Below are 16,423 nucleotides of genomic sequence, written 5' to 3'. Positions count from 1 at the left end.
CATATCGATAACATAAAACATAACTTCGGAGAACAGCATTGTTAGAACTACACAAGTCCAAAGCAATCTATGAATCATACATGATACTTTTTTGCCAATCAATCATCATGAATAGTCTAATATGATGTATATACCAATAATATTTCCATATTTCATCTTAATGTGTAAATATAAAAAGAGTAACGTAAAGTAGGCTAAAGTAAAGTAGAATATCCTTCATTGTGAAATCGATTACTCGGCATTCTATCCAGTTGTCTTACTTTTCTCTCGAAATTCCATATTCATGTTCACATCCTTGATCCACAAAATTCGCTAATTTACGAACAGGTAAGACCACAAAAACTACAACAGCATTCGTGTCAACATAACCTTAACTCTTGCATGTGTTTATAGATGTGTTCATTGGCAATATATGGAATTAGACTTATAAATGAGTAACACGTGGTTCATGACTGGTTGACTCGTGCTGAGTTCTCTTCGTTGGAGGCTAGCTAGCTAGCTATCTAGCTAAGATGTTAACCAATGAATTATGTCAACATTTTCTCTAACCTCACCTCGGGGATCCTTCAACAACTTGAAACTGAAAGCAATATTATATTCAGCTTTTCAATAGATTTATGTAGGCTAGGGTACGGACGTTTGGAGAAGCTGAAGGGCTAACCATCCATGTTGCATGACGCTTACTGAGAAGCCTTGTCAAAAGCATGTCAAAGACCAATACTACTTATCTGAGTGTTGGTCATTTGTGCTCTTACTGTTAGAATTAAGTTAACGTTGTTCCTTCGCTGCACGTCAGCTGTAGTAACGCAGCACTAGCATTTGTGTCTCTCTAAATGTGCATCCTGACAGTGTCTTAAAATTATTCTCCATTTACCCAGACCACCAGTTGAAGTGTTTAAACCCTTGTGGCGTCTTGCCATGGGGTTGACAAAGCAGTACCTACGTTACGTCCCCAGCGCCGTGTTCGGAGTGATCGGGAGTCCCAAAGCCAACATCGCCTATGTTACCATCAGGGGAGGCGAGAAGGGACGGTTTGTTGCAGTAGCAGCCTGCGAACATGTCTTTATATGGGACGTGCGAAAAGCAGAGAAGGTATACATTAGTCAGTGCATCTTGCTGCAAACTTATTTGGTGTAACGTTATGTGTCATAATACGATAATGTCAGGAACACCCAGCTCTGTCATGGTTGTATCTCTTACCTTGGATTTGGGACATGCTGGTGAATCCAGTTAAGCTATAAGTGCACAAGGTGTTATGATTCTTTTTGAGAGATTTCTCTTGTCCTCCTGGATTTCATGAAATCCAACTCCTACTCCTATTCTAACCCTGTACAAAGTGTTTACTCCATTGATTGAATCTTCAACTATTTAAATGTCCCAATGTACTTGGTGTTCCTTACCTGTGGCAGGTGCTGATTCTTGAAGGGAAGAAGCATGAGGTGACACACCTGTGCCCGTCGCCTGATGGCATACACATCGCTGTGGGGTATGAAGATGGCAGTGTGCGCATTTTCAGCCTGCTCAATGGGGAGAGCAATGTCTCCTTCAATGGCCACAAAACTGCAGTCACAGCAGTCCAGTATGATTCACTAGGTGCCCGCCTTGTGACTGGATCACGGGTAAGTTGGATTGTAATATTTGTGTGTTGCCCAGTCTTTTGTTTTAGGCACTCCTTATTTAACACAAAACAGTGAAGACCATGTGTTGATTATCAATCTGTAGATGCTGCCATGTATACTGTATTTCACATACATCAAGAAAATTACACGGTTACAGCTTAATTAGACAACTGTGAAATGTATCAGCATTTCAGATATAGCCAGTACTTAATATTCTTATATTTAATGTATGGTAGTGAGCACAAAATGCTCTTTGGATCTAATATATGCTAATCAGTATGCCTATGCATCTTCCTATTGCAGGACACTGATGTGATTGTTTGGGATGTGATAAATGAGTGTGGTCTGTACAGACTTAAAGGACACAAGGATGCCATTACTCAAGTCCTCTTCCTAAAGGAGAAAAACCTACTCGTGACCAGGTATTGATCAAAATCCAGTTGTATATGGCATCAATTAGACATTTTAAATTTCCCACAAATGCTCATTTGGTTCTCATTTTGTGTAATACATTCTTAGGATGTGGTCAGTGTAATTCATGAATGAGGTTCGGTTATGTTTCCTCTTCTACCTCCAGCTCAAAAGACAGCTTTGTGAAATGGTGGGATTTGGATACTCAGCATTGTTTCAGAACCATGGTGGGACACCGCAGCGAGGTGAGAACGAGAGGCATTATGAGTTGCAGACAGCATGTGTATGTTTTGTACATGTGTTCCACTAAAATCTTCCTATGTCTGAGTGTAGAATGTGGAGGTGTAGATGCAAGTCATAGGTGTGAAATAATTTAGATTTTGCTAAATCAGGATATGGCTTACAGCAGTAAAGAGGGGAGACTGCACACCTTGACAAGTTATACTGTACGTGCGGCTGTTTCACAAAGTACAACTTTATGAAATTAGAAAAAGTGAGCTTGATGTTGACGTCAGTCAGACCTTTATCTGACCAACCAAAATGTCTGCTCCTCATTAAACCAGTTGCCATTCGTTACGTGAGCAGTGTTGCTCTTATTTGTCTTATTTCATATTACTGTGTATAAGTAACAGTAGTACTAAGTTACTACTCTAACTAGCCAATATGCTTCGAATTGAGATTGCTGTTTGAGGCAGTGGACTCTGTTTTGTAAGCATTCCAGTTTGACTGTAGCCAGTGATTGGTCAATGGCACTGTTCCATGAGGTTTCATTGGATCTTGTTCTCTGTGTGTCAGGTGTGGGGGTTGGCTCTGCTCAACCAGGAGAACAGACTGCTGACGGGCTCGGCGGACAGTGAGCTCAGGGCCTGGGACATCACCTACCTGGACGAGGTGAGAGGAGCCAGCTGTTTAGAGGAACTAACATGTGATAGGAAACAGATTTTTTACATTTATTGGACGTATTTAGGCTCTAAGCCATTTTCAGCGTGCTACAACTTTCAAAAGACAAGACAGGCGGTGTTTTTAGAGCTGCTACAGAACTAAAGAGGTCACTGATTGATAGGTGTAGTGTTTAATGGATCCTAAGAGGGAAATTGTAAAAGGGAATCAGCTGCAATCAGAAATCAGAATAGATGCTGTATAAATCACTGTTGCACACTAAGTATAAGTATATATACTCTTTTGATCCCGTGAGGGAAATTTGGTCTCTGCATTTATCCCAATCTGTGAATTAGTGAAACATAGTTAGCACACAGTGAACACACAGTGAGGTGAAGGACACACTTATCCTGACGCAGTGAGCTGCCTGCTACAGCGGCGCTCGGGGAGCAGTGAGGGGTTAGGTGCCTTGCTCAAGGGCGCTTCAGCCGCTCCTACTGGTCGGGGTTCGAACCGGCAACCCTCCGGTTACAAGTCCGAGGCGCTAACCAGTAGGACACGTGATTCAGTAGTGCCCCTTAGGCTGCACTATTGCATCATGTAATGTTAATGTGCTGTTGAACGTGTGTTTTCACAGGGGAAAGAGGTGGGAGAGCCTCAACAGAAGAAAGGGAAAAGTCTCCTGGATGATGAGGACGATGATGGCAGTGACGGAGGTGCTGACGATGAACTGGAAGAGGTAACTCACTGCAGTGGTGTGAACCGTGTCTGTGGACTAACTATCAAACTTCACCCAGTCAAGTAGGGCTGGGCTATTAAAAAGACAGGTTAATTAGATTAGATTCAACTTTATTGTCATTGTGCAAGTACAAAGACAACGAAATGCAGTTTGTGCAAAAAAGCAGAAAAGTGCAATGTGATATACAAAGTATAGACAGGTGGTGCATAGACAGGACAAGAAGGGGGGGGGGGGGGGGCTTAGTTGTTTGGTTGTCACTGGGAATGATGAGTAATTGTGTTAAATAAAACATATCCAAACAACCCAGTGCTTATCATGGAGCTATGCTATGCTGATGATGGCCTAGGGTTGAAACACATACTTTTGAAGACACGCTCCAATAAAGATTTTTGCAAGAGCTAATGCACAAGAGTCCGATTTTCAACTTTATGTTATAGAAGGAAACATTACACCTGGTCAATGTAATACATAGGCTTTAGACTGTGTAAAAAATGATTACACTTGCAAATGCCATGATGAAGATTAAATCTTAAAGTTTGAGTCAGACTCTTGGGCAGAAGAGTTTTTTTATTTTGTATTGGCTTACGTCACCAAAACCAGCTTTATCCGGCATCGACAGATGTTTTTCACTCTGGAATGTCCAGAGCAGAGTTCTGATCAATATCAGTCGACCACACAGTCACTGTGCCATTGTTCCCAAGCATTGTATGGGCCCTAAGGCACAGATGCCATACCACTTTCCTGAGCACATTGAAATGCTAGCACATTGTTCCCATACTGGATGCACTCAATATAAATAAGTTAAGGCAAAAACACAAGAAGAAGCAGATGCTTTTCCAGAGTCTGCCAGTTTTATGGGAAAAGAACCAATGTCGACCTCATAATGGTAGCCAGCCGCATGCCTGCGTCACGTATCAGAGGTTGCGAGTTTGAGTGTGGAGTGTTGGACTGCTCTCCTGATGTGACGTGTCCTGATGTCTCCACAGAGGATCCTAAGCTGTAAGAAGGCCGGTTCTATCCTCCGAGAGGGTCGGGACAGAGTGGTGTCTCTCATGACCGACCCCAAAGCCAGAGTCCTCCTGTGTCACGTAAGTCTGGACCTGCATTAACCATGATAACATTCAGCCATGTCCTAACTCCTTTCATCACAAGACTGACTGTACAAACAGCGGTTATTAGCACACTACAGGGACTGAACAGACGCGAGCATTCGCAGCAAACATGTTTGTATGAACAGGTACGTGTCAGAGTTTCCGCTAGAAAAAGTGGTGCCGGTCAAAGTGACCGGCAGAGGTTTCGTTTTCCGGACATTTTGATGATATACCGGTCAAATATCCTATTATCGCTTCTTAATTAGTCAAGTTTAGGAAAACTGGAGACAGGCTATATGTAGCTTAAAGAATGACATAATCAGGCCGTATAGAATGCAACATGTTCATTAGCCTAACTTAAACATGCCTAACAAGATCTAGCCAGTATCTATGTTTTCATGGACAGCAAGGATCTGCTTCATTCGTTGTTTTATATAGGCTACGTTTGTTGCTGCTACCCACGTTATCTCCAGTGGTTCAACTTGGACTTGCACAGATGCGCACACACAAGAATGAGCGCTCACACCCCTAAAGCTATGCCTCTTTATTTGATAACAATAAATTAAGAAATATTTCCTATTCTGGGAAATGTTTCTTTTCTTTTGTTATTGGTCCGCGGTTCAATGATACCATTTGATTGTGCCAGAAATTATCCGCAGACCAGCAATATCCTCGTCGAGGAGGCCCTAACCGTGCAGATCATAGACAGAGAAAGCATACTGTATGCTTTGGGTACAGAACACAGTTGCATGTACAGTATACCATGGGTTTGTCTACACGGAGAATGACAGTGTCTCGGTGCAGCTGCACCCCCCGCAACTCCACTTCCAACGTCACTGATTCCGACTGATATGCCCAACACTTTTGCTTTTTATCTGGTGGTGGTGGAGCTGACGGAACATCTGAGGCTTCAGAAGTTATCAATTTATCATCATCCATCGCGTCTGGCCTCTGAAAAAACTTTTAAGGCTAGTCTGCCTGGGCCTGGCCATGTTTGAACCGCCTCACTCATTTGTCCGTTGTTTAACATGGACGTTTTAAGCGTGCGCTTCCTATTTGAAATGCAGCATAGGCTATGCGTGTTGTTAAATAACTTTCAAATGGTAAAGCCTGTTGAGGTAAAAGAGCAGACGTATTCTTGCTTTAAAATAGGCCTAAATTTTAGGCTTATTCTGAAATTCAAATTGCGTTAGGGGGACTTGATTATTAGCCAATTTCAATCGGATAATTTGACCGAAGAGATTTAATTTTGTCGGACATTTCATTTTTTTTCCGGCCAATGTCCGGTAATTACCGGACAACGGAAACCCTGGTACATGTATGAAAAGGTATGAACTACCTCCTCAGACTGTTTGCGAGTGTTAGCAGTTATGTGGCCTATGTTTGTGAATTTGAACGCACCTCAGGTGCATCACACTGACATATCATTTACAGAGTCACAGTAAAAGCTGGTTGATGATGGATGTGTGCTATTGGGATTGATGGGCTCTCTTGGGGTCCTCAGGGTACTGATAATGGTCTAGAGGTGTTCTCTGTGTTGCCTGAAGAAGAGATCCAGAAGAAGATGGACAAAAAGCTCAAGAAGGCCAAGAAGAAGGCCTTGAAGTACGTAATGCTCCAGTCGCCTACCATCATGTTCAGAGTCGCCTAATAGCATTGAAGTAATTTATGGCAAAATTCAACTGTTGACTGCCAGTCTTGGGGTAATCCTAATGGGGCAATTCTATGGCTTAATGTGGTCTAGTATTGGTGCTGTCCCTGAAGCAATGTATTGTTATTGTGGTGTGCTCGTAATTGACATCATGGTCAAAGAGCAAAGGCTATGTCTTCACACGCGTCTCCTCCGTGTTGGGTGCAGAGCGCAGGAAGTGGGGGAGGAGGCGCTGGAGCCCAGCGTGGACAGGAAGCTGAGCGACGAGATCTTCCGACTACTCACACTCAGGGCATCCGCCAAGATCAGGTGAGGAGCAAGCACGCACGCACGCACGCACGCACGCACGCACGCACACACATTTACTGCACTATTACATAAAGTTAAACTTTTAACAACCCATAAGCCTAATTTCATTAATTAAATAAATGTAATGTGCCAGAGTCGGTGTAATCTTTCCATATTAGTGTGCACCATAATAAAACCCTCCCTGGGTTTAGTCTCTTCGGAGTGGGAAGGTTTATTTAACTTTTTCCTTCAGTTTAACTCTAATTTAATTAAATGGAATCTGTGTAGGTTGGTGAAATACATATGCCAACCTACACATAATACATATAAGTGTACTGTAATCTCTCTCTGTGGCTCTCAGGTCTGTGGACTGCCTGAATAATATGTGGAAGTCAGTGTAATATCTCTGTATTACTGTAATGTGAGCATCTCTCTGGTTCTCAGGTCTGTGGACTGCCTGTCACTGCCCGGCGGTGACCTGAGGCTGGCGCTGCTGCTGCAGAACAACACGGTGGAGACGTACTCGCTCCGGCCCAGTGACCAGGTGCCCGCTGGCGACAAGACCTCGCGCCTGACACTGGGTGGCCACCGCACCGACGCCCGCACGCTGGCCTTCAGCTCTGAGAACACGGCCATCCTCTCAGCCTCGGGGGAGACGGTCAAGGTGTGGAACAGGTACGTGTGGTAATGTTTTCAAGAGACCGAGCCCTCATTTGTGTGTGTGTGTGTGTGTGTGTGTGTGTGTGTGTGTGTGTGTGTGTGTGTGTGTGTGTGTGTGTGTGTGTGTGTGTGTGTGTGTGTGTGTGTGTGTGTGTGTGTGTGTGTGTGTGTGTGTGCGCGTGTGTCATATCATCTTAAGACCTTATACTTTGCCTATTGTTGAAATTAGGGTCTCTAGATTCAATGAACACCAAGTAACGTGAAGTAAAAGCTATTTCTTGATTGGAGGTCATATCAAATTTGAGATGTTGGAAGACAGATCCTCAGATACTGCTTGCTCCAACCAAAAGAATGTCTAGACCTGGGTGTTATCTCAACATGTGCTGCTTAGTTAGTCAGTCATTAACTGACTGCATCAAATCAGATTTTTGAGTAAGACTCAATAAGGAGTAATCAACACCTCCTCTGACCACTGCCCCGTCTTCCTGCTCTCTCTGCCTCAGGTCCACTCTGCAGGTGGTGCGCACCATGGCCTGTGAGTACGCCCTCTGCTCCCTCTTTGTCCCCGGAGATAGACAGATCATCCTGGGATCCAAGGTAAGGTCATTTCAGTGACCGCTAGGACACGATCAGGTGTTAAGTAGAAGCGAGTGGACTTTATTACTTGGCTAAAGTCTCCTTGTAATGTCAGTCTGTCATGTGCCTCTCTCTGTCTAACCGTATCACCCTGCCTCCCTCTCTCTCTTCATCTCTCTCTTTCTCTCTCTCTCTCTCTGTCTCTGTCTCAGACGGGAAAGCTTCAGGTCTTTGAGCTGGCCTCAGGCAGCCTACTGGAGACGACAGATGCCCACGGTGGTGCGTTGTGGTCCATGTGCCTCGCACCTGACCAGGTACGCCCCTCCCACTACACAACCTCACACAGAGAGAGCACAGAATGTTAGTTGCATCTTCTGACGTGCATCACATCATCATGATTTAGTTGAGTGTGTTGAACTCCTCTCTCTACCCAGCTGACTGAAGCAGATAGTATACGATACAGTATGTTATGCTTTATGAATAAAATTTAATTGAGTTGTGTTATCACACAGCTACATTTACTCTCACTTAGTGAGACACTTTTTAAATCTGTCACTGACTTATCAGTGGGTCTTGGCTCATATGCTCCTAGACCAGGATCAATAATATTAGATTCTACTGACTGCAGAATGTGTGTGTGTGTGTGTGTGTGTGTGTGTGTGTGTGTGTGTGTGTGTGTGTGTGTGTGTGTGTGTGTGTGTGTGTGTGTGTGTGTGTGTGTGTGTGTGTGTGTGTGTGTGTGTGTGTGTGTGTGTGTGTGTGTGTGTGTGTGTGTGTGTGTGTGTGTGTGTGTGTGTGTGTGGGAGATACTGATAACGTTTTCTGTTCACGTGCAGAGGGGCATCGTGACTGGTGGTGCAGACAAGACTGTGAAGTTCTGGGACTTTGAGCTGATAAAGGACGAGCATTCTGGACCAAAGTGAGAAAAAAATAACTATCCTTCTTAGAAGTTAAGGATGAGGTTAATTATGTCAGTAGAACAATGTGAATCTTTCCAAGTTTTATGGGGGTCATAATCTATCCGGCCAGTTTGGTTTCTCAATGAGAGTGTGACTAGGATTTTTTACTTTTCATTTATGTCTTTTTTTTGTGTGTGTGTGTGCGCGTGTGTAGGAGGTTGACACTGAAACACATGCGCACTCTGCAGTTGGATGAGGACGTGCTGTGTGTGCGCTTTAGTCCAGACCACCGGCTGCTGGCCGTGTCTCTGCTCGACTGCACCGTCAAGGTCTTCTACGTGGACACACTCAAGGTAGTGGGCTCTCCCATGACTCCCCATGTCTCCCAGTTCCATAGCATGCCTCGCTAGCACACAACGGAACCAAGAAGTGTTCCACACTGAAATATCAAGGCAGCCAATGCCATAATGCATGTACACACAACACCACAACAAACACACAACGCAAGCGCACTACGCAACATCACATTCTGTTGATTGAGTGTATATCTGCCACAGCAACAGCCCTGTCTCTGTGTAGCCTAAAGGCATTGATCTGTCCATTCAGCACGTTTGTGTGATAAACTAGTCACTACAGTAAAAGAAGTCACAAACAGTGTAGTCATGTAGGCTGAATCATTTGGGTGTTGAGTCATTTGTTTCAGCACTGGAGTGAAATTTTAATACAAAATGTAGTTGTAGTTGTTAGATCCATTATGGAGATTCCCTTCATCAACAACTCTCCCTGGAAATGTCCTAACTGTCTATGCTGTGTTTCTTTTTCAGTTCTTCCTGTCTCTATATGGACACAAGCTCCCCGTCCTATGCATGGACATTTCACATGTACGTATCAGACCCTTCCGTAGGCCTTTTCAGTCCAGTCCTTTTTCTGTCTTCCTATAATCATGAACAACTCTAATCTCTTCTGTTCTGCTCTGTAGGACAGTGGATTGATAGCCACGGGCTCAGCTGACCGGAATGTAAAGATTTGGGGCCTGGACTTTGGTGACTGTCACCGCTCCATGTTTGCACACGATGACAGGTAAACACCAGGAGAGGTGTGTGTGTGTGTGTGTGTGTGTGTGTGTGTGTGTGTGTGTGTGTGTGTGTGTGTGTGTGTGTGTGTGTGTGTGTGTGTGTGTGTGTGTGTGTGTGTGTGTGTGTGTGTGTGTGTGTGTGTGTGTGTGTGTGTGTGTGTGTGTGTGTGTGCTGATTAATCCATCCTCAAACAGTGTCTCAGATGGTCTTTTATAACGGCAGCGGCAAGTTTGGACAGACTCTCAGAACATTGACTGTCTAAACTAATGTTGACACTATTGGCTATCTACACTGATGTTAGCATTATTGGCTATCTACACTAATGTTAGCACTATTGGCTATCTAAACTAATGTTAGCACTATTGGCTATCTACACTGATGTTAGCACTATTGGCTATCTACACTGATGTTAGCATTATTGGCTATCTACACTAATGTTAGCACTATTGGCTATCTACACTAATGTTAGCACTATTGGCTATCTACACTGATGTTAGCACTATTGGCTATCTACACTAATGTTAGCACTATTGGCTATCTGAAACAATGACACAAGACAAGATGTTGAATTTCCCTGAGCTAGCAGATAGAGTGTATCACACAGTGTCCAGACCTCTCTTAGTCTAATATTTACTAGTATACCCGAATATGCCAACTTCTCTCATCAAACTTTACTATGGATAAGTAGCCTAATGTCAGCGGGTATTTGTAATGTTACACGCTCTCTTTCTTTCCTTCCAATGAGCATATGTATTCAGTCTGTTTTTAAAACATGGTAAATGTTAATAACAAACACATGGTTTATTAAAGTATGCCATTGGTTCATTATAAAAGAAACTTTAGAAGTCTGATGATTTCCAACCAACTCAGGACATACATTTTGATTGACAGTGTTAGCATATGACCGAGGGAAACTTAAGATGAGGGGGAAAAAAAATGACAAAATGACATCAGTCACAGATGGCCCGACAAAGTCATGATTTTGTCATCCAGTGCTTTCCTTCTTCCAATCATTTCATGCGTATATTGTGTTTTTTCTCTCTCTTTCATCTGTCTTTGCCCCCTCCCCTCTCTCCCTAAGCGTCATGTTTCTCCAGTTTGTCCCCAAGACCCATCTGTTCTTTACGGCGGGGAAGGATAAGAAGATCAAACAGTGGGATGCCGACAAGTTTGAGCACATCCAGACTCTGGAGGTGACATGACTCAAAATGTCCCCCCCCCCCCCCCCCCTTTTTTTTTTTTATCCGTTCCCATGTGTGCTTGCTAGTCATATCCTGGGAGGTTACATGGGTGAAAGACTGTGTGTGAATGGAAAATATATGGAAACTCAATGGGATGCATGCTGTAAATAGCTCCACCTGGCTATTTAATTAGATTTGTTTTGTCAGACATCTGTGTGTGTGTGTTTCTATGAATCGTAGTGTTTTAATTACACTTTTCCACTTTTTTTGTCTGCATAGCATCCACCCTGCTGTTTCTTGTCCTGAAACGGCCCTAAATAAATTGTTTGTGTGTGTGTGTCTGCGCATGTGTGTGTCTGCGCGTGTGTCTGCGCGTGTGTGTGTGCGTGTGTGTGTGCGTGTGTATGTGTGTCTGCGCGTGTGTGTATGTGTCTGCGCGTGTGTGTGTGCGTGTGTATGTGTGTCTGCGCGTGTGTGTGCGTGCATGCCTGTGCGTGTGTGTGTGCGGTCTCAGGGCCACCATCGGGAGGTGTGGTGCCTGGCCATCAGTCCCAACGGGGACCACATCGTGTCGTCCTCCCATGACAAGTCCCTGCGCCTGTGGGACAGGACCAGAGAGCCCATCATCCTGGAGGAGGAGAAGGAGATGGTGAGGCCTGCACTAACAGCACCTCCTGCACACTAGCAATGTCCAGGGCATTTGGTCTATAGTGAGAGACACTCTGTATGCGGTCAGCTCATTTGGAAGAGTTTTGATTTGATTGAATTTGTTTGTGTTTTTGTTTGTGTATGCGTGCGTGCGTGTACGTCTGCTTGCGTGTTGTACACTGGTTCTGTGTGTGTGTGTGTGTTATGTTGTCTTAACCTTTTTTCTGTTGCCCTTTGCAGGAGCGGGAAGCTGAATTTGAGGAGAGCATGGCTAAAGGAGATGAGCCAGTGGTGAATCCCTGTTTATTTATTTGTGTGTGTGTGTGTGTTGTATATTTCTGTATGTCTGCGCTGTATGTAGTCATGCCTAACTGTGTGTGTGTTGTCATAGGTTCCTGGAGAGACGGCTGGTGAAGCAGCACCTGCTGGGAAGAAGACCATCGAGACGGTCAAATCCGTAAGTGTCTGTCCATCGCCTGTGTCCTGTGAGATAGGTCACAGTCTGGTCTGTTTAAACATCATATCAATACCATCTCTGGAGAATATCTCGGAAGAATCCATCTGAATTCAGTTCCTTTTTGGTTCTTGATTGGAAGTATCTACTCTGCTGTCCTTGTCTGCAGGCCGAGCGCATCATGGAGGCTATTGAGCTTTACAGAGAAGAGACACAGAAAATGGAGGAGCATGAAGCAGCCTGCAAGGCAGCAGGGAAACCGGTATGGAATGGTCTCTCCTCTCTCTCTCTCTCTCTCTCTCTGTCTGTCTGTCTGTCTCTCTCTCTCTCCCTCTCTCTCTCTCTGTTTGTCTGTCTGTCTCTCTCTCTCTCCCTCTCTCTCTCTCTCTCTGTCTGTCTGTCTGTCTGTCTCTCTCTGTCTGTCTCTCTCTCTTTATCTCTCTCTCTCCATATTTTGGCATATGTTTTGATGTGTTTGTTTTACTATTAAGGGGAGAGGAATGCCTTTGATTTTGAATGACGTTTCTGTGATTTTACCTTTAGCTGCCTCCTCTAAAGATGAACCCCATTCTGGCCGCCTATGGAAACATTTCTGTAAGTATTGAGTGAGTTAATACAGACTGTTAATACTGTTAATAACACAATACAGACTGGTGGTCTGAGTTAAGTCCCAGATAACTGCTGGTCATCTGAGTATGTCTGTGTCCTATGCTCTGAGGGAATGAGGATGCCTCAGATGAGACAGGCTGGTCATTCCCTACCACTGTGCTTATTCAAGGAGATTTAGTCCAATGGACTATAATGGTATATAAAGTGCTTTGATATGTTAGTTGTTTGTGGAACTAATGTTGAATGAAATGGAACTACTGTGGTGGCAAAGCTAAACTGTGTGTGTGTGTGTTTTCCCTTTCAGCCCTCCCGCTATGTACTGGATGTCATTAAAAAGGTTCGCTCCAGGTGAGTCCTCCTGTTGTCATGGCGATCCAAAGTAATTTTCCCCTAATGTGTTTGTACATGATTGATATCCCCACAGTGTTCTTCTGCCCTTGGCGGTGGTATAGTAATCAACATCCTGTGTGCTGTTTGGGAGCTTTCTGTGGATCACGAAATGTCTGTAATGATGTCAGATGCAAATATAATGGCTTACCATCAACAATCTGTGGTTCATTAAATTAACTGATATATTCAGATTGGCTTAGTATTGACTGTGGGGTGTAAATCAATAATAACACATTTGCCTGCTCCTGTTTTTGTCCCCTTTACTTTCTAATGAACTGGTCCACAGAGCTTACTGCTCCACAGAGCTTATACGAGATGACTGTATGTCCCACACATGCTATGAAATGTTATAAAATAATTCTCTCTCTCTGTCTTTCTCTCTCCCCCTCTCTCTCTTTCTCTCTCTTTTTCTCTCTCTCTCTCTCTCTCTCTCTCTCTCTCTCTCTCTCTAGTGAGCTCGAGGTGTCTCTGCTGGTGCTGCCCTTCCCCTATGTGCCTGACCTGCTGAAGCTCTTTAACTGCTATGTGCAGGACGGCCTGGATGTGGAGCTAGTGTGCCGCTGCCTCTTCTTCCTGCTCAGGTACAGTAAAGCCCTCCTAACGGGCACTCACTCTAGCTTGCATGCGACACATCTGGCACGCTCACGTCAACGTGACTTGAAGCGGAGCAAAAACATACTTGTTTTCATTTTGTTCATCGGGGGCAAATGTGAAATAGGTTCAGGACTTTCTATGGCAAATATTTTGAACAAATTCGAATAAGAGTTCTGTAGCCTGTATTAAAAAAGAAAGGAAACAGACAGGAAATCCTCAGACAGGGTATTTGTTTTGATATAGGGATTAGTTACTCAGGAAAGAGCACAGAGTTGCTTTGTGTGTGTGTGTGTGTGTTTTGTGTGTGTGCCAATATCATTCTTCTGTATTCCTGCACAGGATTCATTTTGGGCAGATCACTAGTAATCAGATGCTGCTGTCTGTGATGGACGAGCTGAGGGCCAACACCATCTCTAAAGTGAAGGAGATCCGGGTGAGTGATGCCGTCCTTCCTTTAAAGCTAATGAGATTTATGGAGCTGCTATTTGCTATAGTTAATTACACTGTAATTGTGATTCCTCTCAGTAACCCATGCAGTGTCTGTTAGTAAGTCTCAAATGCTTTGAAAGATACATTGCTGAAATATGACATGAAAATATTGGCAATATGACATAGAAAATGGTTTCCATGTTCTGTCGTTCAGTATACAGCGTGCAGTAATAGTAGTCTTTTCTCTTGTCCTAGTTGCCACAATTATTATGGTTATGGTATTTAGCAGACGCTTTTGTCCAAAGCGACATACAAATAATAATAGTTACATTTTACAGAAAACAATTTAAAAAGTTGGTAAGACAACACCAAGGAGAACCGCAATAATAAACAACAATGTCAATTCAATCAATAGCCTAATGAAAATAAATAAATACTATAATATACAAACCATAACGCATAAAAAACACTTAATAAATTGAGTACATGTTGTACAGATATGCCTTTAGACCCCTCTTGAAAGACCCAAAACTATCACAGGAACGGGGAGCACTGGCAACTCATTCCACCAACAAGGAACCACTGAGGAAAAGAGTCTTGAATTTGACCTAGTGTTTATTACAGTGTAATAAGCTGTGTAATCAGTATAGTTAATACATGCTCAATAATAGAGCCGCTTTATGATTGTTTATCAGTATTAATGTTTAGAATATATTACCCATGAGCTTTGAACTACAAGTCTACAAGATGAGTTATTAATCGAAGTAAAGCTACAAAATCCACAATTAGGTAAAAACTGCAATGAGCTGAACTTTCCCATGAACTTTCTGGGAGGAAAAAGTATTAATGTAAATATCAGGAAAACAGTATGTTGGTAATTAAGGTTCTAAGGTTATTCTTGCATCAACTTATTAATTTTCCCTGCTAATTTCCCTCACAGGACGTTCTAGGGTTCAACAGCGCTGGACTCCAGTTTCTGCAACGCGAGATTGAGAACAAGGAGGATGTGATGTTCTTCGCCGACGCCACCGGCCACTTTGCGGAAAAGAAGAGGAAGAGGAAGAAGAGGCAGCGTGCCATCCTTTCATTCGCATGAAGAAAACAAACATCAAAAGTGTTCACCTGACTGGGCTCTTCCAATAGACTGCTTTTCTGAATGTGCATCACAGCGCTGAATATGTTTTTTTTTACTGGAAGACCGGCCATATTTTGATATATGATCTGGAGAGTGTATCATGCTTTAAAGAAATGCACAAATGTCTTGATCTGTACCACAGCTAACTGTATATGTGTTGCGAGACCTTTTAAATAAAGTCTTTGTAATAAAATACAAAAGCAATACCTGCCCTGAGGAAGGTGAATGTATATAGCAGGTCCCCGTAGAGCTATACATCTACCGTTACATACATCTACTCTTAACACCTATATTTTCTTTTGACTGACATTTTCCTCCTCTAGTTCTTGTTAATCTCTTCCTCCCTGTATCCACACAAATACGTCCGGACAAGTGGTGATGTATGCCTTTTGCTATAGCTTTTCCTGTACAAGAGCTCGGGGGGAGAGAACCTTTTCTTGCGGTGTGTGTGTGTGAGAATGTGTGTGTCTCCCAGAGGTCCCACACCAAGGTCCGTGTCAAGAGCTGTCGCCAGAGGCTCGGACCACCGGCGGTCCAGGCCTCAGCGACGCAAATCAAGAAGTGGGAGTTCCAATTATTCTCATAACCTCCCTTAACTGCCGTCACAGAGAAAGAGGGAGGCACAGTCAAATATGTACCTCCATTTCTCAGTCTCTCCACCATGTTATTCCAAAGGGCTATTCTCCATGGGCGCAGAGCGCAGGCAGTAGACAGCCCGCAGGCAGGATGCAGGTAGACTTTAACACGCTCGTAACTCGGAACAGAATTTACAGTTACTAGGCCGCGCATACGTGGCAGCCGTATTTCATGGTTTTGGGAGTTGTGTGGGTGTTGGTGGGGGGTGGGGGGGGTGTCCGGGGGGAAAGCAGCAGGGCCCTACAGCCGGTCACGCTGTTTTACTTCACAGCTCTACCACCCGGTCGGTTTCTGCGAAGGAATGCTCCGCTTTTAAAAATGAAAAGCGTAAACTGTAGCTCTCCTGACACTTACCTGTGCTCACCCCTCACGCCCACATCATTGGCGGCGGCGCGTTAATACAGCCGTCATCAGAGGCCTTGAGGTAATGAGATTACACATCACAAACACCTTCGCTC

At 43.9% G+C, this 16,423-nt stretch overlaps 1 protein-coding gene across 1 annotated transcript; it reads left to right on the top strand.

Annotated features, from left to right (window-relative positions):
• Window positions 1-242: 242 nt before the first annotated feature.
• Window positions 243-15,535, top strand: wdr3 (WD repeat domain 3). The gene is made up of 27 exons (XM_076263410.1): window positions 243-327; window positions 879-1,092; window positions 1,410-1,619; window positions 1,923-2,041; window positions 2,197-2,275; window positions 2,826-2,921; window positions 3,547-3,648; window positions 4,635-4,736; window positions 6,244-6,344; window positions 6,598-6,699; window positions 7,123-7,353; window positions 7,842-7,935; window positions 8,127-8,228; window positions 8,751-8,833; window positions 9,028-9,166; window positions 9,638-9,694; window positions 9,793-9,893; window positions 10,971-11,082; window positions 11,585-11,719; window positions 11,959-12,009; window positions 12,110-12,175; window positions 12,342-12,434; window positions 12,716-12,766; window positions 13,086-13,129; window positions 13,624-13,752; window positions 14,105-14,198; window positions 15,135-15,535. The coding sequence occupies exons 2-27, from the start codon at window positions 919-921 to the stop codon at window positions 15,288-15,290; spliced, it is 2,823 nt and encodes a 940-aa protein (XP_076119525.1). The 5' UTR covers window positions 243-327; window positions 879-918; the 3' UTR covers window positions 15,291-15,535.
• Window positions 15,536-16,423: the final 888 nt, after the last annotated feature.

Source organism: Alosa pseudoharengus, unplaced genomic scaffold, assembly GCF_046254945.1.
Source record: "Alosa pseudoharengus isolate Yale_2024_CS ecotype anadromous, Long Island Sound unplaced genomic scaffold, YU_APseudo_1.1 YU_APseudo_1.1_scf_3, whole genome shotgun sequence".
In the NCBI taxonomy this organism is placed as follows: Eukaryota; Metazoa; Chordata; class Actinopteri; order Clupeiformes; family Clupeidae; genus Alosa; species Alosa pseudoharengus.
This window is presented reverse-complemented; position numbering and strand designations above follow the sequence as displayed.